Here is a 23,739-nt window from a genome sequence, read left to right as displayed (position 1 = left end):
AATTTTATCTAAAATAAGATGAAATAAAACTCAAAGAATAGACACACAAATAAATAAACTACAAAAAGATATTTTAAAGTTCGTTACATATTTTTGGAAGATATGGTAAGGAAAAAATATATTTTAACTCCAAGTTCTACATAATGACAAAGCAAAGGACCATTTGCATACAGCTATCTGAAAATGATATGACGGCAACAGGAGAGTAAACTTAAAAATTGTATTAAATAGTGAGAGTGGTTAGATAAGGCAAAATTACCTACATAACCTTACACAACAGGGAAAAAAAATATCTGAATACCATTCTGGGAGAGAACTGGCTGAAATCAAACAATAGCTATTAGCAACAAAAATCTGTTGTCAAAGTTACTATTTACATGAAAGTGGCTGGACATTTGCAGCATGGACATGTTGCCTAACTCAGCAAAAGGGCCATCAAAGGTTGACTTTGCTCAATGATAAATAAAATTAACTTTATAAAATAAAAGCACAGATGAACAGTAAAATTTCATCAACTTAAGAGACCTATGTTTCATACGACTTTTATACATGAATAATCCAAAAGATATTTCCATTTTTAAGTAGAATAACCTAAACACTTTTTTAATACTATAATTAAGATGGAGTCAATATTACAAATAGTCTTCTAAAGATATATTTTAAAAATTTTAAAATGCTTTTTAATACTAACAATGCTAAGTCATTGGAGAAAGCACCGATGAACATTCTAAACATTTAAACACCTTAAACATCTGAAACCTTGACATGTATTACCAACATTTTTCCCTCACTTTAGTATTATTTCTAGTTAACAAAAATGAGATGTACTGAACACTCAATGCCTATTCATAAATTTGTGCAAAAACCATTATATAATTGAAGGATTTCTGGTCTTTTACTTTTTACAGAGCTGATTTTCAAAATTCATAATAAGGCTTTTTAAAAAGATGAAAAAGAAATATCACAAGATTAGAATGAATGTGCTATTCTTATAATATTTAATGATTTCTTTTCTTAAACAAGTTTAAAACTCACACTTAAATCTTAAATATATACACACTGAGAGATCTCTGCTGCAAACCATGTAATGAAGGATTCTAAATTCTCAATATGGTGGAATAGAATAAGGGATGCCTCTAATGTTAATCTGCACACAGAAAACAACTTTAACGTATATTCAATAATTAATTTTACTGAAATTCCATCAGTTTCAGTGTAGAAAAAAAGGAAAACAAACATATTTTAGAAACCTAAGACCCTGAAAAAGTAGTTTAAAATTCAACAATACTTATCTATAAAGGCAAGAAATTATTTTAGGCACAAATTCACATGTGTTAGAATCATATTACCTACTCTTACAAGTGAGTCCCTGGAAGAACTGGGACTCAAAGTTGTGAAAGTAACTACAAAACGACATGATTTGGCCATGTCACCGCGAACACCGTATCATGCTGCCGTCCCTATAGGGCCTCCTGGAGGGATCACACTACAAGTTTTACACTACGCCGTGAAGTATAGAAACAATCCTCCTGGCATTTATACTGGTTTCCTGCTTTCCAAAAGAACATGAGGAAGACGAGTCCTCCTTAAATCCGCAGACTTCTACATTTTACTACTCTTAATTTTTTGTACACGTTTTCAAAAGCCCATCCGTCTCCTTCGTATACTTCATCAGTGGAAGACCGCGGGACACTTACCTCTCTCCAAGGACTGACGAACTGCGTGCGAGCATATCGAGTGAGCATGTGGATAATGACGACCTGCCCCCACTCCTCTACATCGACCAGTAAGTTGCAGAGCTTGCGGTAATTCTTGTGAATCAGGTCTATTCTATCCGGGCAAACTTCTTCAAAAGCCATCACAACACTGCCAGCTACCAGCTGGAAAAGAAAGAAATAGTAACTCATTAAAAAACGTTTTCCCCCAATCAAAGATTCTACTCAGGCATTACAGATGTGTAACCAGCGTTATGACCAGCAATATTTAAAGTATTCAGTCATTTAATTAATAAAATGATTTTTCATCTTGAAATAAATTTTAAAGTGTCACTCCCTCAAAGCATAATTTTAATAGTTGTAACATGTCTGGAAAGCTAATACTTTCCTGAAGTATTAGAATTAGAAGTATGAGTATTAGAAACTCTGATATTTTTATTTTGTCAGGTAAAATTTCAATAAATTGTTCATACTTGGATTAAACATATTCATCATGCACATTTTGCATTTTTAAAGCTAACCTGAATTCTAATCTAAAGATTCATTATTTAGTACATAATAATATTCAGGATAAGAATCAAGAAAATAACAAGGACCACGTTACGAACGTTTCGTTTAAAACGAAAACGACAATAATTCACAATGAATTTATCTTAAAATGTGTGTGAGGAACTCATAAATGTTTTGGGTACAAAAACACTTTCAAATCTTATACATTTTAATCCACCTGTTAATTTTTACCCATATAATTTACTTACAAAGAAAACACACAAGCTACAACTTGAGTACATTCTTATCACTTATATAACAATTTGTATAAGTTAAAACAATATATTGTCAACAAAACGTAGCTTTCTCCACGACCAGTTAATGATCTATAAATGCTGTTTTTTGGAATTGTCATGCTTTTGCAAAGTGGTAAAGTTAACATTCTTTGGTATAAAGATACAAGCTAAGTTGAATATTTAATACACAAAAACTTCCATATACGTACCACTGATAGATGTGCAGTTAGCCAACAACATAATACGGTTTTGAAAAAATAAATTAATATCATATTCCTTTTGAACACTAGGGATCTTCATTTTAGTGTCTAAAATTTCCCCAGTGACTTAAAATAAGCAATTAAATAGAAATATAACTTACTGAAATGGTACTTTTTGAAAAATATTAGATACGATGATATTCATATTTTTAGTGTTTGTCCCTCTACTTGGCTGACATTTAGTTTATTAATATGCAACCAACAATACAATTGAAAGAAAACAGCTCAGAATATAGACTTGCTATTATGCTAAACAAGTTTCCAGTCCTGTGGGGGTTTTATGAATTACCAACCGGCACAAACGTGCAGCCGCATTTATTGACTCCAGCCCTGCCCACGTACTGGTGCCTGCTGGGCCCAGCATGTATACACCTTAATCGAGAAAGCACAGAATTGATTATTCGTGTGAACTAAATCAAAATGTATTATATGTATAATTTTCTATTTGCTATTGATATGGAAAGGAAGTTAAGTTCATGTTTTCAACTCCACATTATGATATCTTCTGTATAAATCACTCTTCAAAAATTATATTCTGTGATAATCATATTTCTAAAATGTCAGAATTAATATCATTTAAAAATCTCTTAAAACAACTAAGTTTATGACATCAAACTATAGAATAACTTCGTATTTGTAAAATATATCGATGCTTAACCTATTTTTATCTATATGTTAATCTTATATTAATATAAGATGTATCAATTGGTAAAGGGGTTAAAGTACAAAAATCAATAATATCACTTAGGAAAAAATAATCCGTGAAACTGAAATAGCAATTCAACAAAGCTTCAGTTTAAGAAATACTATATGAAATCAAGTTATTTTGCCTAAGCCTAGAGATTCTTTTTTTTAAAGTATCTAGCAGACACCAAACAATTAAAAGGAAAATCAGCTACCACATGGTATTAAATTTATTAAACCAAGAGCTACAGGTACAAAATAATTCTAAAATACTAACAAATAACATGAAAAAAAAGAAAACAACTACTTAAGTACAAAAAAGTTTAAAGAAACAAAAAAATAATTAGGAAGAATGTAAAGAAAAAGCATCCTCAGAAAATAAAACCGACCGTTTTAGATATTTCATTGTATGGTTATAACAAACTGACCCTAGGCTAAACACTGCCAGCAGAATTGATAATTTTGCTCTATTAAATGTTCAATATTCTATAAAACTTCCAGAATTAAAATAAAATGATCTAGTCAGACTTTAAAACCAAAAATATTGGTTTCCCAAAAACAGACAGTTAATTTCCATCTCACTGTGTCAATAGTAGCTTTTTTTATAAGGGGAAAAATAAATCACTCCAACAAAACTAGCAATGAGCTCATCAAATTCAAATGCAGTTTTCCATTTATGTATTTTTTATATTAAAGCAATAAACATGGTTCATTTATCTTCCCTTGGTTGCCACGTTTTTCTGTGCTGTTGCTATGAACTTCAGCCATTAGCTGTGCTCCAAGGTAAACTACATGAACCATCAACAAAAGTGACACCCCATCTATGGAGTTCATATTTTCTCCAGATTATCTATGCTAGTTGACAAGCTGGTAATGAAAAAAATCACACTAAGCAAATGGTTCCTCTAATAACAATAAATTTTCTATAAAATTATGAAGGGTACAAAATGTTTCCTTGCATCTATTTTGTCATGAATTCTAATTAACGTTGCAAAAACCTGAGAGTGCTGGGTCATCACAAGAAGTGCACCAAGGTTTGATTGATAATGTGGTCCAAGTTGGCCAATGCTGCCAAGATTTTCTTCTCTTAAATTAATGGCCATCCAAACTGCCCTAATCATACAGCCCAAATGATATTCCTCTTCTTATTTCAATTTTCTTGAGGCATGGAAAATGGGAAAGATCCGTCATTTATCTTCTAATGGCTGGATAATAGATCTATCACAATAAAACATCTGCACAAACTCAGAGGTGTGTTTTTTGCCCATAACAGTGAAGCTTTTACCAACATTAAATCAATAACTTATAAAAAGGTGTCTTACCCCAACAGTTTAGTTATGAACTACCAATATATTCAGTAAACATCATTTTGTAGCTAAATTAAGGAGAGGAAACTTTATCATCAAAAAAATATTTTAAAAAACTCAGTTTTTCAGTAGGCATGGACCAATTTCTTTTTGAAGAAACTGTTTTCTTTTAGAAAGTTAAATTCTATCCAAAGGATTTCTTTACAACTAACCCTAAAGGAAAAGGAAATAAATATCACCCCGCTTTTGAGATGCTCTAAAATAAGAGAGACTGTCCACTGCTATGCTTAAACTGCCCAACAAATATGGATTTCCACATTTTAAAGAAAAACAAGAGAAAGTGTTATAAATTTAAAAAATGAATTTATAACTGAACATTAGGAAAGGTTTGTAGTAAAGAAGAAAAGTGTTTAGCATATGTTAAATGGAGAACACAGGATGAAAATAGTAATCTAGGAATTACAATGAAGAAATTATATAAAGAAAACTTAGAACAGTCGAATGGGGATGACAGAATATAGATAAAATATTCCCTTTCAATTTCATTGACTACAGTTGTGAGGTTTCTATTCTATCCTTTAAAACTTACAGATGCCTTCAGACGACAGTTACCTAAGAAACACTAAAACGTTCTTCCAGTTATATGATCAGAACTATAGTCCTAAAACGAGGGATTTATTTTTACAAAAGGACTATTCATATGACAAATATTGGTCTTTCTCTAGTAAAAGGGAAAAACCATTTTATTTTAATATGTTTATATTTTCATCTTTCCTTAAAATGAGAATTACAGAACTAATTTTCTTTGAGATCTCAATTATAAGAAAACCTTCCTGTAGGCTAAAAGAAGCAACAGAAGGTATATCTCAAAATCAACAGAGGTTAAATGAAGAAAAGTTTTAAAATAGATTAACATTTTCAAATTTACATTTATCAGCAGCAACAGCAATGTCATCATCATAATGATCTCAAGAAGCTCCTGCTGATAACAGAAAAATTCCTTTTCAAAATGTGGAAATAAATTAGACCTGGTTCATTTAACTGAGAAATTTTTAAGCAAAAAATGATTTGAAATTCTTATTGATTTTAAATGTCAATGCTGATGTTATCAATTAGGGAGAGAGACAAAATATAGCTGTCTTCCTTTAATAAAGTATTACACAAGAGAAGGAAAAGTAACAATAAAGATAAGATCTATAAATACCTACATAGATAGAGGAATATTTTTAACCTTCTGCAACAGATTATAATCATACAAAGGGGGAAAAATCAGAAAACACTCTCAAAACATAATTAATTTAAATCTTGGGTAGACAAGTTAATGGTACCTGGGTAATTTGGAATCTCCCAACCCAAACCCAGAAAAACTAAAAAGACAAAAACCTATGTCCTAAGCAGAACTAAAAATCAGAGATCTCCAAACTTCAAATTACATGTAAATAGAAAAATAAATCCTAAATCCCACAGAGTTATCTTTCATGCTCATATCACAAAACTTCACAAAGACCTAAGGCAGTCTGGAAAAAACTGCCCAAAACAAAGCAGACAAGAGTTGGTGATGGCATAAGAGAGAACTAAATTAAACAGCATACAGAGAAAGAGTACTCTAGAAAATGTGAAAATATCACAAAAGATTCCTGATGGTGCAGATTACAAGGAAGGGAGCTCGGTGTAATGCGGGGGGCGAAAGGGGGATGCAGGGGGGACGTCAATGAGGCTACCTTAGAAACGGGAAGTTTCAAGGAGAAAATGGTTAAAAAAAAAAAGGTGGAGGAAGAGGAGCCCTTTAGAAACTACAAGGTGGCAGAAAAAAGAATAGGAGGAAATTTAGGATCCCACAAGACACACACACACACACACAAAGTCTAAATAGGGGCCGGCCCAGTGGCATAGTGGTTAAGTTGGCACACTCCACTTTGGCAGCCCAGAGTCTGCTGGTTTGGATCCTGGGCAGAGACGGACACACCGCTCATCAAGCCATGCTGTGGCAGCATCACACATACAAAATAGAGGAAGACTGGCACAGATGTTAGCTCAGGGCCAATCTTCCTCATCAAAAAAAAAAAAGAAAGAAAACTCTAAATAATCCTAGGACATATGCCACTTCCCATGCATGCCCTCTCCCAAAAAAGCTACCTAATAAAATAACATACTTTGCTACTCTGACAGAGAGTGTGCTCTTGTACTAGGAATCCTGCAAACCACCTCAAACTCAAACCACCAACCTTATCCAAAGAAATGTAAAGATGCAAGCAATCACAAGTATTACCACAAAAAAGTCAGTGATGAAGCAAAAGAAAACTACGACACAACACTCCAAAATGAATTAAGTGCCCCTCAAAGAAGCATCTGAAGATTGGAAAAACGAACAGGAATCAGAAATTCAAAAGAGAACAGAAATGAACAAAGACATACCTAAGAAACGAAACGAGTTGACTGAAACCAGGAAACAAACTGAGAGGAAAAAAATAATCAGATATGATGATTAAATTGGAAGGTGTTCCTGGAAGAACATAGTTGAATAAAAATTTAATAAGGGACATTAAAGAAAAATAGGAAAAAACCCGAGATAATAAAAATGAGGTAAAGAAGTAAAAAGGGGGGCCAGCCCCATGGCCAAGTGTCCGCACGCTCAGCTTCAGTGGCCTGGGTTTGCAGGTTCGGATCCCAGGCACAGACCTGCTCCACTCACCAGCCATACCGTCGAGGCATCCCACATACAAAATAGAGGAAGACTGGCGCAGATGTTAGCTCAGGGCTAATCTTCTTCAAGCAAAAAGAAAAAAAAACAGAGGAAGATTGGCAATGGATGTTAGCTCAGGGCTAATCTTCCTCACCAAAACAAAAGAAGTAAAAAGGTTTGGAGGGAACGTGGTTAAAATGTAAGAAGGCAAAGAAGATCCAATTTACATATAATTGAAATCTCTAAAGAAAAAGTAACAACTGAACAGAATTAATGTTTAAAAGCCATAATCTTAAAAAAAAAAACACTTTGCCATAAATAATGTAAATTATGAATGTACACTGTGAAAAGGCTCACTGGGTAAATATTGACCCACAGGAAAAAACTTACCCCATCAAGGAACCCTGAAACACCATGTAAAACATTATATTTCAAAGATAAAGAGAAAATCCTCAGGGTCAGCATCTTACTTAATGCGTAGGACAGGCATTTCCTTTAGAGTGAAACAAGGCAAAGATGCCACCACCTCTACTACTACTGGACATCGTACAAATGGTAGAAGCCAAGATAAGTAGACAAGAGAAATTATTAGTCACAGAAATTAGAAAAAAGGAAGTAAAATTACCTCTATTTACAGATGACTCTTTCTAGAAGAAACCATGGAGAATGAATGACAAACTAAATCAACCCTACAAGAATTCAGTAAAGAAGCAGGATATGAAATTACCATACAGAAAATCAATAGCTTTTTTATATACGAATATAACAAGGTCAAGGATATAATGATAAAGTAATTTCCATTTACAACAGCATCAAAGAAGTAAGACTAAAGATAAATACAACTCTAAACCAACATATAACTCAAACAGTAGTCCCCATCTCACCACTCCCCACAGAGGGACATGCTGGCAATTCTGAAACAACACTTTCTCCGCATGCCGGGACTGAGCACCTAAGTAAAGACATTGTGGATAATGGGAGCCACGTTCTTAATGTTGAAGGAAGTTGAAAAGGTAGGAGGCTAGAAGGAACCTTGTGCTGTTGCACTGAAATCAGAGGAATCAGTATGAACTACTGCAGTTTAATATTGATAGAAAAATAGATACAGATGGGTTTTTAATTTTTTTAAAATAAACGTACTAAATAACACTTGAGGAAAAAGGAGTGCCTTATAAACGACAGACCATCAAAGGCCCCAAAAAATCTACCTATGGACACTGAGCATGACACACACCATTTGAGAAGCAAAACTTTACAAACAACAGTAAACATCTAATTACTATCACCAAGAATATACAAATTAATTCCACAACCATTCAACAAATATTAAATACCTACTATGAACAAGTAGTATTTTTTCTACTGTAGTTTAGAAATAAATGGTCAGAAAACAAGAACGGATATTCCAAATTTACAAAGGAATCATCTTTTACATTCCTTTTTGAGTCATTCATTTCTTATTTGGAATATTTATCAACCCCCTTTTATGACATCAGGAACTCTGCTGAGGGTTTTATACAATAGCTCTTTCCACACAAACAAAAGCTTTGTACATTAGAAATTATAAACCCTACAAATTTGGAAACTGAAACTTATGAAGGATTCATACACAGCTATTAAGTGGCAGAAGTTCAGACACAAATCCAATTCTGTTTAATTCCAAAAACTGTAGTTTCCACCTGTGATGTTATCTTGTTTGAGAAGAGATGCAAACATTATATATGGAGATTCTATTCTTAGGCCGTGCAACAAACTTCTTTTAGTCTACAATGTAGCAGAAATCATGGTAAACTACATTAAAATAAAGGATCTGTTTATTGTAGATATTACTATATTCTCCACAGTACTTAGCAAACGTCTTGCACATAGAAGAAACCAAATGTTTTTTATTATTACTAAAAATCAAGCTAACCATATTATCAATAATACTAATTTCGTATCTGGGTCCCAGAAGCAGATAACAAGTATGCAATGCAGAAGACAAAAAGGAATCAAATTTCTTTTCTCTGTCTCATTTATTGAGCAAGCCTATATTCGCATACCTTCTACATTATGCCAAACACTAGAGAAGAAACGCAGTGAAGATTTCTGCTACATTATAGACTAAAAGAAATTTGCTGGGTGGCCTACGAATGAAATCTCCAAATATAATCTCATGAATAATACAGTATTTTCAAAAATATATAGTGAAAAACCCATTAAAGGAATTAAACGTCCAATAGAACATATTCATTTAATGTAAAAAGAAAGCAGTAGAGGAGAAATGAGGGACAAAAAAGATATGAGACATAGAAAAACAAGTAAAATGGCAGCTGTAAATTCAACTATATCATAATAACATTAAATGTGACTGGATTAAACAATCTAATCAAACGGCACATACTGTCAAACTGGGTTAAAAAACAAGATCCAACTATATGCTGTCTACAAGAGACACAGATTAAAAAATACCAACAGATTGAGAGTAAAAGCAAGGAAAACAATATATTAATGTAAACAGCAACCATTAGAAAGCTGGAGTGACTGCCCTTATATTGGACAAAAGAGACTTTAAAACAAAAAGCATTATTAGAGATAGAGGGACATTTTATAATGAAAAAAGGAAGATAAGAACAATTATAAACATATAGGCACTAAACATCAGAGCTCCTAACTATATAAAGTAAACACTGACGGAATTAAAGGGAGAAATAGACAGCTCTACAATAACAGTAGGAGACTTCAATACTCCACTTTCAATAACGGATAGAACCACCAGGCAGAAGATCAACAAAAAAACAGAAGACTTGAACAATACCGTGAACCAATTAGACCTGACAGATGACTACAGAATACTCCATCCAGCAACAGCAGAATACACATTTCTCTCAAGTGCACACTGAACATTCTCCAGTATAGACCATATGCTAAACATACAACAATGGCTGTATGGGGCTAGTGGCTACTGTATTCGAAAGCTGCTATACACAGATATTACATGCTCCCAGGTGATATCATCCTACAATGAGCTGGAATCCTTTTCCTCAATGGTTTTGAACCATGCAGGTGAGCACAGAAGCCTCCATCAAAGATATCATTACACCAGCTTGTCCAAAGAGCTGCTCACAGAGCCCATGGGCCATTACTATTCCTAGGTCTCATTACCGCTACACACAAAGAATGGGAGTGGAGAAGGTAAGAGGAGACACATACATTCCCAAAAGATGACTCATGTTAGCCATGTCATTCTTACCAGACAACAAAAGCCTTGTAAATATGAATGTTTTAGTATTTTTTTTAAGAAACACATTTATAATAATAAAACACACTCTTCTAATTTTTCAATATCTCTTTAATCTTCATTTTAAAACAATTATTTGTTTCCAGGTAATTCAGCCTTTAAAAATCCTAATAAATCAATGCTTGAAATAAAAACTTAGGCACCAAATGTAGTCAACAATTTAGCCACAGATTAAAGAAAGGATTTTTTTTCCCAACTTGCTCTTCATCAGACTCTGATGAAGAAACATGCAACAAACTAAAATTCTAAATGCAATCCTTCACTTTACAAGGACATTTTTATTCTTCAAGGATTTTAACGAGCTCCATTAATAGTTACATCATTTCAAAATCAGTAAGAATAATTATACCAAATTTGTATACAATGGTAAAACGACAGTATGTAAATAAAGCACAATTTACTTTGACATGAAAAGATATTACTTACTATGCTTTTATCCTTCAGAAGTTTTTCAATTACTTCAATTAACATTTCCTTCTGCTCTGGATCAAGGCTAAAACATAACAAGAAAACTTACACTAAATTTTTTTCCTTTAATTCTAACTTTAGAAGAAGTTAATCATTTCAAGAACATTGAGAAATTTTAAAAGGGGGGAGGGAGAGAATTATATAAAGAATTATATAAAGATAGAAACCAAAAAAAACAAATTTAAAGTAACATTGGATGGTTTTTCTCCCAAATGTATCCTAATCTTTCTTTCTAAAGTTATTCATATTAATTAAACCCAGATACCAATGCCATTAAGAAAGTATTTAAAGAACAAGTTCACTTCTAAAAAAAAGTTGGAAAAGCTTTAGAAAGCAATTCCAAGTAGATAAACCACCACCGCTTTTTTTAACTATGGGAAAAAATAACAGGACAGCAATCACTTTTGACTATGGATATATAATTGTCAAAAACAAATACACAGAATTTCCAAATAAAAATTTTATATCATTCTAGTTCCCTGATGGATACACAGGGATGGATACACATTACATAAACCTAAAACCAAGAAATATAAGCAAAGGCTTACATATGTACAGAATTGAGAAACGCATCTTAATAGCAGCTCTAAGCACTGAAATACTGATAACAATATAATTTCTTCCTGGCACAGAATTCAATTGTTGTTCATTTACTGAGAAGCTAAACAACGAGTATACAAAGATAAGACAGAATCTAGTAAAGATGGCCCCAAACATAATCACCCCGCACAACAGAAACATGTATAAGGGATTATGAGCACAACGAGGAAGGGCACCAATGGAGGCAGGAGGGTTGAGGAGGATTTCTTATAGGAAGTGACATCTCAGATGAATTTTAAACAACTTGACTTTAGAGCTGGAGAAAAGAGGAAATTTTCTAGGTAGAGACCAAAGTAGGAACAACATGTGGTAATGAGACAAAAACATTTTACGTAGAGAACTACTGGACTGTGAGTTCAAAGAAAGGAGAGTGAGAGCTGAGGCTCGCGAGGTAAAACGGAGCCCAGTGGATGGACTTTCAAACTGTCACAGTGGGCTTGGATCTTATTCTGCAGGTTTACAAGAAGAAAAGATAAAGAGTGAGAAGCATGGTGTAACTTTGTCTGACAGTTGACCTAAGAAAATGAGTTATTGTTTACAAACATTATTTAAGTTTATTATTAACCATTATAATTATCTGAACATCCAAACCTTTGAATTCTTTCAAATTCCAGCTCCAGGATCCCTTCTCCGAGCAATCTTTCCTAAGTAATCCCTTTTCATTACATCTTTACATAATGAAACCCTCTATGATAATCTGAGCCCTATCCTACCGAAGGCATTGTTAGCGTGCCTTTGTATACACAGATACATCATATACCAACATCTTATTCAATTACAAATTGCCTTTAATTATGTGGCATACAGTTAATTTTTTTCCTCAAATATATGATAATCCATCTTTACCATTTTCATACATACATAAAACAACACCAGAAACACAAAATGATCTTAATGAAAGTTTGGGGAGTAGAATAAACAGTAACAGAAAATAATACCAAATTATTACAGATAATAATTCTTTTATTTAAGCAATATGTTTTCCACATAGATCAAGGCATCATATGATATTTTAATAAATATCTTACAAATGTGGTATGGTGCTTTATTTAAAAATCAGTATTTAAAAAATTATTTAATAAAATAGCTCCACAAAAGAATCAGACAAGGAAGGGAATAGCAGGACCAAAGAAGGAAGAAGAGAAAACAAAGTGAGTTAAAAGAATAACCACTTAAGTTTCTATCCTACAATAAACAGAAAAAAATCTCAATTTTCTAACAATATATGTGTATGTGTACATGAGAGAGAGATTACATAAATGAGAATTCAAATTCTGATTATCTTTAGGTTATAAAAATCTATAAATTATCACAGGTCCTAATAGGCTTACAAGTAAAAACTCTACAACCAAAACAAAATTAAAGATGTCTAAAGAACGTTCCGGGGATTGGGGGGGGGGGGGTGGTGGCCACAGTCACTGGGTTTAGTATAAGGACAGACTAATGGTAAGAGCTAACAAAATCAGATTTCACATGCCCTAACATTCCACGTCACATCAGAGCTCTTCGGTGTTACTAACAAGGCACTCACCTGTAGAGTTTCTGTATTGCATGGGCCGCATTCTTCCTAACGTATGGTGACAGATCAGCAGCAGCTTCCTTAATAGCGAGCATCATAATAGGCACAATAATCGGCACTCTAATACTCGACAGAACTCGCAAAGCACTTGCACGGATTAGTTGATTTGGGTCCTAAAAACAGTGCAAAAATATTCATCAAGATTTCAATTTACAATATTTCAAAGAATTTTTATGATACAGTTAATAGGTGCATATAGGGTGCAATATAACAGTAGCAAACAAAAGCTACTTAATTTAAAACAAACAACCAGTATATGGAAATGGGTAAGGAAAAAGAATTAAATAAACGCTTATTTCTCTGAATAATGTTTTAACAAGAAAAGTAATGGTTATACTTCTAGTTGATCATTTATTACTAAACATGCTGGGGTTTTAGTTTAATAATAATAAAATGCTTCAGGTCATAAATTTCATCTTTACAAAAGTCATGTTCCCTCTTTGCACACTTTCAAAAACTAGTCGGTATAATGATGAGTTTTTTGATGCATGATAATGATTATATTGAACATAAAGGAACATATAGAAACTAATCCATACAGGGCAAGGTCCAATTGGGTACAGAAATTATTTTCTAAGGGTACTGAATAGGCACCATGAGAGGCTTTTTAACTCTTTCAAAACACTACTGTGTCATGTAGTGGATTATTGCTCCACTTCTTTAAACGAAACACCTTCAACTGTGTAGGGACCTTGCAGCTATTTCCTGCTCACTCTATTACTTACCTTCAGAGCTCGCTGGAAAGTGCTTATGGACAGGAGTGCCAGATCCTGCTGTTCTTCAGCGTATCGGACCAGGTAAACATATACTAATTTCTTGATCTGTTAAAAAAAAAATCATTTAATCCTAGCCAGAGTGAAAATTAAAAATTCAATGTTTTCTACACCAAAATCCACTCTCAGTTTTCCCAAAGTAAATACCTGAACCTGGTCATAGCTTAGCCTGTAAAATAAAGATAATATATTGTAGGATAATGAAGGGCAACAGAAAAAGCTTGTGAAGTAAGCATTTTAATAATCACTCTGCAATAGCAACATCTTACCAATATGTCCTTCCTCTCAAAGGGAATAAAAAGTCTCTAAGTGAAACTCATACAAAAATAGTCAAATATTAACTTAATTGCAAAAGTATTTTCAAAATGAAGGATACACATAATAGAAAGAACGTGGGCTGTGTCCTCCAAGTATATGGTGGGGGAGCCCATGTTCCCTCATCTGTCCAGAAGTGCTGGAGCCCCATCTCTGCATCTACGGTAATATTCACGTCCAGTATACAGGACAGGATATTTTCAGCCCAGCAAGAACAATGTGTGACAAAATATCAATTTAACATAATAAAAATTACAAAAGGCTCGAAGTGTATTCTGAAAGCTGTTTTTAAAAGCAATTTAATCACTAAGTTTATAACAAAATTATAAGGAAAAGAAAAATTAAATGAAAATTAGAATTTGAAATTCTAGAATTAGAAATTCATCCACTGCTTCCTTCTGGTACTGCTCATGGCTTGTCTTCCTTCTCAATTACCTTTGGATGCCACTGCCTGATTAATTTTACTATATATCAGTACATACATACCTAAAAGTTTAAGGAACGTTCAAAGAGCAGAAGATATGAGAAGTAGCTGGAACAGATGATGGAAAGGAAAAATAGTGCTAGCAAGCCAGCATGGACTCAATGACAGTGCCACGGCCTCACTGCCTCGCACTCCAATGTCCCTCAACATGGCACAGCTTTGAGTCCTTCACCACCCTGCGTGCTCCCTTCTGAACTCACTCCAATTTGTCTATATTTCTCTCAACGTGGCACTCCAAACTACAAATGAAGTCTAAGCAGAATAAACTTAAGACTTTGTTCTAGATGAGGCACTTCCACTGATACAACTAATTCTTACAATTATTGTTATAATTAACAATACACCTTCCCCAAATGTACTAGTACTGACCAAACCCAGCCATACTTGAGTAATTGCCCCGGTGAGGATTTTTTCTCTTTTAAAAGAAGGGCAAGACCTTACATTTACCTATAGAAATTTTCAACAACTTAAATTCACCCCATCAAGGCACCCTCTTAAGATAATCTTAGACCTTAATTTATAATCCAACCTATCTTGCTTTTCTTCACAATTTCATGAACACAAGTAAAAATTTCATAAGCATACCTTGTACATCTTCATCACTATTAATAAAAATACCAAACATACCATTTTAAGTTGATATCAATCCATTCTTCTATACTATATGGATAGCGTTACAGGTGAAAGTAACAAAAAACTGATTTACAATTACTCTTTAGTGTTAAATGGATCCACAAAATCTAAAATCCTTAATTCAGTACTCAATACAGCCCATAATCTGACCCAAACTTCCTTTCTAGTCACATAGGAACAGTCCCCAAATTTCACTTGCATTTTTGGTCTCAATCTCCACTCAGGTTATCGCCCTAATTTGCCCCAAGTTCTACCAGTCAAAATCTTCCACAAAAGCAAAAATGAAAGAATAAAATGTCCATAAATACATGAACAGTTAAATAAATTACAGTACATTCATATTACATTATAGTATGCAGTCACTATATAGAATCAAGTAAATCTATAGTTCACATTGAAAATATGTCCTTGTAAAAATTTTAAAGGTGCTAAATAGTATGCATTGTATAATTTCACTTCTGTATTAATAAAAAGCGATACCCACATATTGTATTTTTTCGATCTAAGACCACCATCAAATGTAAGATGTACCATTATTTTATGAAACACATAGAAAGGAACAAAAATCCCTGCCAATTATAAGTCACCACCAATTGTGAGGATAAGTCCCAACTGCAGAAACTTTAAAATAGAAAATAAATGTCTTAGAATGGACATAATATGGTAACAATAGCAGATAGTCATATATTGCACTAACTATGTGCCAGGTGCTATCCTGAATGTTTTACTCAGGTTAATTCATTTTATAGTCACGACTCAACGAACAGGTATTATTATTCCTATTGTACAGGTGACGAAACTGAAGCACAGAGAGGTTAAGTAACTCGATCAAGACAGCACATCTATTAAATGAGGAACCAGGGTTCAAACCAGGTAAGCACAAAAGCTGAGAAACCTACATATGAAAATGTTAACAGTGACTATCTGTGGGTGTTGGTTTTAACCAGTAACCTTCACTTTCTCATCTCATCTTTCCAGATGTCCTCTAACACAAAATAATAGTGCTTTCTCTGATTATAAAAGTACTTTAAACTTCTTCATTATAAAAAAAATCTCCAACTGAAAATATTTTTAAGTTCCCACATTCCAAGGAAGACAGCTTTTTCTGTGGCACTTGCCACATACAGGCACCAGACTACTTTACACCTGTTCAACAGATCAACAAAAACTCAGCTAAACTAAATGAACAAGCTTTTGCAATTCAACCAATCTGCGACAGCCCCTTGCTTCTAAATGTTAGCCAATCAAGAACAAACTCTCTCCAAAAAACACACCTCCGAGCACCCATCAATCTACAGCAGTCTCACCCAGTAGCCGGCACCTGCAGATCAGGTCAACCACTTAGGCCCCTGAAAGTCCACGGACTCTTTAAACCATCTCTTAGAACCAAGCGATCTTACACAGAACACAAATGAGTTCCAAAATTATGTGATACTAGTATATTAAGATGACAACCAAATGATCCAAAACATACCCAATGTTTTAGATTATATTTAAATGGAAATACAAATTTTTAAAATTCTTAAATTACAGTTTAAGAAGCACTTATCTAATTGTTTGAGATATAAATGAGTTTCTCCCCAACCAGACTTTAAAGTTCCTAAGCTTACAACAGTGCCAAAAAGCAATTAACACTTGTTAGTGAACTGATTTATGGCAATTTCAATATATCAAATCAACACACAAGATGTATTTAAGTAAGATATTTCTCAAATCCTTGGGCTAAACATGAGGTCATTCAGTACAAGAAACATTCCTTATTCATCCGTATATTCCCAGGACCTATCATATTGCCTGGCATACAGTAAGAGCTCAATAACTATCAGCTGAATGAAATATCACAGCCCAATGGTAGAGGGAGAAAAATTAAGACATTTCCCATTAGATTGCTATATTTAGGATCGAACTTACCACCAATGCTTATAATTCATCAAACAGACGTCTAGAAGGATACCAATATACTATGAGGAAATGATAGATATTAAGAAGATTGCCTGCAAAGTCTTTACCTTGTGAGGATTTTTTTTTAATTACTCATTTAAAATATTCTTTCTCCCTATTAATTATATTCAGGTCTCAGTCGACAGTTCTCTGGAAAGTTTGGAAAGAAGACTGGCCTAGAGGACACCCATCCCCTCATCTTCTTGTGATTTATTTCTCAGCAACATCTTTATTTAACAAGTAACTGTACAGCCAACTTTTCAAGCTGAATAATGAACTCCAGAATATATCCAGGGGTTTATACTGTCGACACTGAAACATTCTGAACCACAGCTGAGCTAGCAGGCATTGCTATAATTACTCACTATTCGAGAAGGATTTTTGTGACTGTTATAGCAAAAAGCATAACAATATTAAATCACAGAAGGTTGCAAAACACTAAATTTGTTCTAGTTCTGTTATAAGAATCAATCAATATTGACCACAAGAGGCCTATGCACTGACTGGCTGCAGGTGTGCAGAGAAAGCCTACTTTCCCTGAAACCATTCTGTGACTAGAAATGGGAGTACTTAAAGCTCCGTGACTACACCATCCTCCGATCAGTTACTTTCATTCAATGTTACAACACTCCTCTCTGTAAAGCTAATCAGAGCAGAGCCCCAGTAGGTTGGGAGAACACAGGCAGATCTGTTTAATTAGTTTATCAATACCAGTACATCAAACTTCATGAGTTATTGACTAAACCTTTGATTATTTTTGTACTATAACCACTGATTGCTTACTAGGTACTTTTGGTATTATGTGACATCGAATGGCAGATGATGTACAGCTCAACTGTGTCTAAGGTAGCATGTACTGGTAAAAACGAAATTTTGCACTTCATAACAACGAAACATCAATCAATTCTCTGAACATAAACTTTAAGAAGCTTATGTCAGTCTTCCCACAATATTAGAAGATAAAGCATGTTTCAAGAAACTAACAAGGTATTTCAAGAACAAAAGAAACCCAAACAAACAGACCAATAATTATGTTTATAGTGACATTTTTGTTGCAGAACATTAGGGAGCATACCAGAATCTGAGTGTAAAGGAAAAAGATGAACAAATAGAAAGTTCTACTATTGTAACAATCGGAACAATACAAACAGCTTTGAATGAAAAAAACAGTACAGAATTGTCTGTTTACAACAACAAGACTACTTAGAACTCTAAAGGGAACTAGCTAATTTACTACCAGTTTCTAAGGACTTGGTCCTTTCTACCCACATCTAACAATGTCAGATACTTCCCCAAGAGGAGTTAATTCCAGATGTTGATGATAAGGGTCAAAGATACTAAGGTGGAAAGAGGAAGAAGGAATCATCAGACAGGAAGGATGGCTCTAAAAGGGGAAGGGTGTAAGATGGGTTCTGAGACCAACCTACCTGGCTTTGGATTCTGACTCTGCTATATACTACCTGTGTGACCTTAGTCAGATAATTTAACCTTTCTGCTACCCTGTCCTCATATATAAAAAAGGGAACAGAACCAACCTCAGAGGTATTTGAGGATGAAATGAGCTGATATATCTAAGGCGCTAACAACCTAGCACAGATGGCTTTTTCTTTTTAAGATTTTATTTTTCCTTTTTCTCCCCAAAACCCCCGGTACATAGTTGTATATTTTAGTTGTGGGTCCTTCCAGTTGTGGCATGTGGGATACTGCCTCAACGTGGCCTGATGAGCGGTGCCATGTCCACGCCCAGGACCCAAACCAGTGAAACCCTGGGCCACCACAGTGGAGCACGGGAACTTAACCGCTGGGCCACGGGGTCGGCCCCTAGATGGCATTTTTTTATTGTTAGCAATTATTGTTGCTGCTGAGAGACTCTACTCCTGATAACACTAAGACAAATTCTCCCCACATCTCACAATTTCTCTAAGTCAAATCTTGATTTTTTTTCAGATATTTGGACCTTCTTATATCTAAGGTACACATCAGATTAGACGCTCAGATAGCATGGCCATAACACATCAAAGGGAATCTGTTTAACTCCTGAAATTATCAATTCAGAATTAGACATGGTAACAAGCACATCAACAGTGCTTAACAAGCATCTACTAACTTAATCATGAGTAAAATTTCCAAATACTATCAGTTTATGTGTTCAGTCTAGATTTCTCCCATTAATTGGAATCTTGGAAAGAAAGAATGGTTTATCAAGCTATTTAAGTCTAGAGTTAATTTAACAGTTAATTCTAGAGCCATTTAAGTCTAGTCTAATATTATCAAGTCTAATATTAAATAAATTCAATCTAGTTCTTAAATTGGCAGCAAGTATACAAGAGTTTTTATTTTAACTTACCCAAATTAGTGAAACTGATTTTACGATGGCTATTCACTTTGGCAGCAAAATTCACCTATCTGAAATATTTAATGTACTTACTAATAGAAAAAATGAAACATACTCAACAACGTATCTAAAAAGTGGTTTAAAGTACATATCTTTAAAATCCTATAACATCAATTATTCTAATAATGGGAAAATAATAGGAACTGGAAGATAATTCTTTTTATATATGGAAATGTGTACTCTAGAAATTGTATAATATATACTTCACCTTTGCTTTTCTAGATTTTTATTTAAACTACTAATTTAACTTACATGAAGTAAGATAAATTGCTAAGTTGCTTTCTATTAGAGACATAATAGCAACCATCCACTGCCACAGTGTTAAAATAACAGCTAAGCGTCTACTTCACTTCAACTTTGTGTCTGTAGTACACAACTGAAGTGCGACCTGGCTGATCTTACCACCCTACTTAAACAAAAAATTCTACTGCCATTCTCAGGACATGGCTATTTTATTCACTCTATTTTTTCCTGTATCTATGCAATCTTTTTATTCGAAAGTGCCTTGTTTTTAAAACTAAAAACACTTCAGCACTGACTGTAAAACCGCCAACGCTCTGCGGCTCCCTCGGTATGCCTGGCTGTAACGCACCGTGAGGCACCGCTGCGGGACTCTGAGGTGGAGGCTGGAGAAGCAGCAGGGAATTTTTAAGTACCTCAGCAGTTCCAAAGTGAAAATTCTTCATGGAAAGTAGGGAAAATTGGGACCAATGTTTTTATTTGATCAATAACATTCCACATCCTTTAAAGCTTTAAAAAGTTACAGATTTTGATATAAAGCTATAATTTAAAAATAATAGTAACTGAGAGATCTGATTTACCCTCCTACCTTAACCAAACAGAAAACTAGGGGAAAAAAATGCAACAATAGTTTTCATATGTTGGAAAACAGGCAGCACAGTGCCGTGAATCCCAAGAGAGGAACAAAAATCAAGGTGAGCCCTACAATTGAGGGTGAAGCTACCAGGGCAAGGGAGGCAACTCAAACAGAATCCAGAAGACTCACTATGCCAAGGAGACAGAGGTCAAAGTTCACAGAGGCCAAGGTCGCTACAATTCGCAGAGCAGAGTAACAGGGAAGAGGGAACTTCACAGAGATAGAGAAGGAGAGAGAGCACGCACCCTGGAGAGGGGGGCCAGCAAGTCTCAGGCTAAGCACTGACATGCACATGAGCAAGATGAAACTACCTAAGGCCAGATACAAATAAACTCGAGAAAGGTAGGCAGAGCAGATCTCAAAGATCACAAAAAGCTCGGAAGAGTTCAAGTTCCCACCAGTCAGAGAAAATATCTCATAAATATACGTGGATCATGGAGTAGAATCCTACAAAGGGCGTCCCCTTAGGAGTGGTAAATTAATATAAACTAAAAATGTCTCTATATCCCCACAATAAAGCTTAAAAGCTGCTTTGAAAGACTCAAATGATTTCATATAACTTAAAGAAACCCAATTCAATTTAAAAATACAACATGGGGCTGGCCTCGTGGCATAATGGTTAAGTTTGCATGCTCCACTTGAGCAGCCCAGGGGTTCACAGGTTCAGATCCCAAGAGTGGACCCACACACCACTCATCAAGGCATGGTGGCATCCCACATATAAAACAGAGGAAGACTGGCACAGATGTTAGCTCAGGGGCAATTTGCTCCAACAAAAAGAGGAAGACTGGCAATGGATGTTAGGTCAGGGTCAATCTTCCTCACCAAAAAAATAAGAATACAACAAAGTCCAGCAACCAACAACATAAATTTCACAACGTTCAATAGCCAATCAAAATTTGCTAGGGATATAAAAAAAGTCAGGAAAATATGACTCACAACCATGAGAAAAATCAATCTATAGAAAACACTCAAAATGACAGAAATGATGGAACTAGTGGAAGGACAGGAAAACTATTATAAATATGCTCCTCAAGCGCAGGAAGGTAGACAAAAATATGACTTTGTTGAGGAGAGAACTGGAAGATATAAAAAGGACCTAATGAAACATCTAGAGATGAAAAATATAATAGCGGATAAGAAAAATACACTGGAAGGGATTAACAACAGTTAGACACTATAAAGGAAAAGATCAGTTAACTTGAGTATATAGCAGTAGAAACTATCAAAATAAAGCTCAGAGAGAAAAGACTGGGAGAAAAGTGACCACAGCATCAGTGACTGGTAGAACAGTATCAATTAATCTACTGCATGTGTACTAGAACTGTCAGAAGGGGAGAGGAGGGAGAAAATATATTTTTTAAAAAGTAATAGGTAAAATTTTTCTGAATTTTAAGAAAACCATAAACCCACAAATGTAAGAAGCTCAACAAACCCCAAGCAGAATAAATAGGAAGAAAAATACGTCAAGGCATATCACAATAAAATTTAAAACCAGTGCTAAGGAGAAAATCTTAAAACCAACCAGAGGAAATAAAGACACATTATACACAGAGAAACAGGATAGGAATGACAGAAGACCTGTCATAAGAAACCATGCAGGCCAAAAAACAAGAAAACATTTTTTAAACACTGAATGGAAGAGACTGTAAACTTAGAGCTGTAAATGTCACCAGGCAAACACGTTTTCAAACTGTAGGCAAAACAAACACTTTTTAAAACAAAAGTTGAGAGAATTCATTACCACTAAAATAAGAAATGTTAAAGAAAGTCCTCTAATCATAAGGAAAATGATATCAAATTTGAAATTTGCACTTACACAAAGGAATCAAGAAGGCCAGAAATAGTAAACATGAGAGAACATATAAAAGATTTTAGTTGGGGCAGCTCATTTTTACATCTCTTTAATACATAAGTGGACTTCTGGTAATTTTGGAATAAAATCCTACCAGAAAACTAAAAATCCTGGCGATATTACAAAAAGCCCTGAAGGCCCCGGTGATGAGACAGCAGCAGACAGAACGGTTAGGAGTATACACCCAAAGATGGTAAGAAAGTGCACTGTGTAAAGCAAGTTCGCACTTCCATGGCTTTCTGCTGAGACTAAGTGAATGCTGGATGAAGTGCAAGGGAAGGCACTGATGGACAAACCAATTTCTCTGGCCGAAGGAACCAAAAAACTGAGCCCAGGACAACCACAGCCACTGAAGAAAGTAGGAGAACCCCAGAAGGGAGAGAGCTGGAGACGGGCTTCTCAAGTATCTCAACCCCCTCTCTGACTCCTGAACTACGCAAGTGCAGAACAGACTTCAGGTAGCGCAGCAAAAGAGAAAAACTATGAAACCAGACTGAAGCTGCTGCCTAAGAAACAGAATCTGCAATTTAACCCAGTCAAGATGACTGCCTTCAAAAACACCACCTGTGGAGTAAAAATAAAAGAATACAGAATCTCCAAGATTTAACAGAATGTCAAAATACAACTCAAAATTATCCAAATATGAAAAACTAAGAAAAGAGAACACATACACACAGAAAAGAAAATCGACTGAACCCAAGCCTGAGATAAACAAGGTGGTAGAACTAGCAGACAAGGATTTCAGAGCTGATATTACACTTCTTCTTAATTAAGTAAAAGAAAACATGCTCTCAATTAATAAAGAATATAGGAAATGTCACCAAAGAAACAGGATAAAAAAGAAAGAAACTGAAATTCTAAAATGAAAAAATACAATTCTAAAATAAAACAGTCACTGAGTGTACTTAACAATCAAATGGAAATGATGGAAGAATGAGTAGGTGAACTTGAAAATTGATGAATAAAAATTACTGAATGTGAGGAATACAAAAAAAGACATAAAAAGACAAAAAAGGCTTCATACACTGTTAGATAATATCAAACAACACAACATATGGAATTTCAATACCAGAAAGAGAAGAGAATGGAGCAAAAAATTATCTGA

The 23,739-nt window shown here is 34.5% G+C and overlaps 1 protein-coding gene across 9 annotated transcripts in view; it reads right to left on the bottom strand.

Annotated features, from left to right (window-relative positions):
• The window catches only part of AP3B1 (adaptor related protein complex 3 subunit beta 1), a 227,657-nt gene that overhangs the window by 156,264 nt on the left and 47,654 nt on the right, over window positions 1–23,739 (bottom strand). For all 9 annotated transcript variants that reach the window (XR_011425714.1, XR_011425716.1, XR_011425715.1 and 6 more), the window contains exons 4-7: window positions 14,087–14,182; window positions 13,314–13,474; window positions 11,141–11,207; window positions 1,698–1,880 (exon numbers count right to left, since the gene is read on the bottom strand). Coding sequence is in view for 6 of the 9 variants with exons in the window: in XM_001918342.6 (XP_001918377.2) it covers window positions 1,698–1,880; window positions 11,141–11,207; window positions 13,314–13,474; window positions 14,087–14,182 (507 nt within the window). In the remaining 3 variants the exon portion in view is untranslated. The remainder of the gene's footprint in view (window positions 1–1,697; window positions 1,881–11,140; window positions 11,208–13,313; window positions 13,475–14,086; window positions 14,183–23,739) is intronic.

The sequence above is a fragment of the Equus caballus genome, chromosome 14, assembly GCF_041296265.1.
Source record: "Equus caballus isolate H_3958 breed thoroughbred chromosome 14, TB-T2T, whole genome shotgun sequence".
NCBI classification, from domain to species: Eukaryota; Metazoa; Chordata; class Mammalia; order Perissodactyla; family Equidae; genus Equus; species Equus caballus.
The sequence above is the reverse complement of the archived record's forward strand: the minus strand, read 5'-3'. Positions and strand labels throughout refer to the sequence as shown.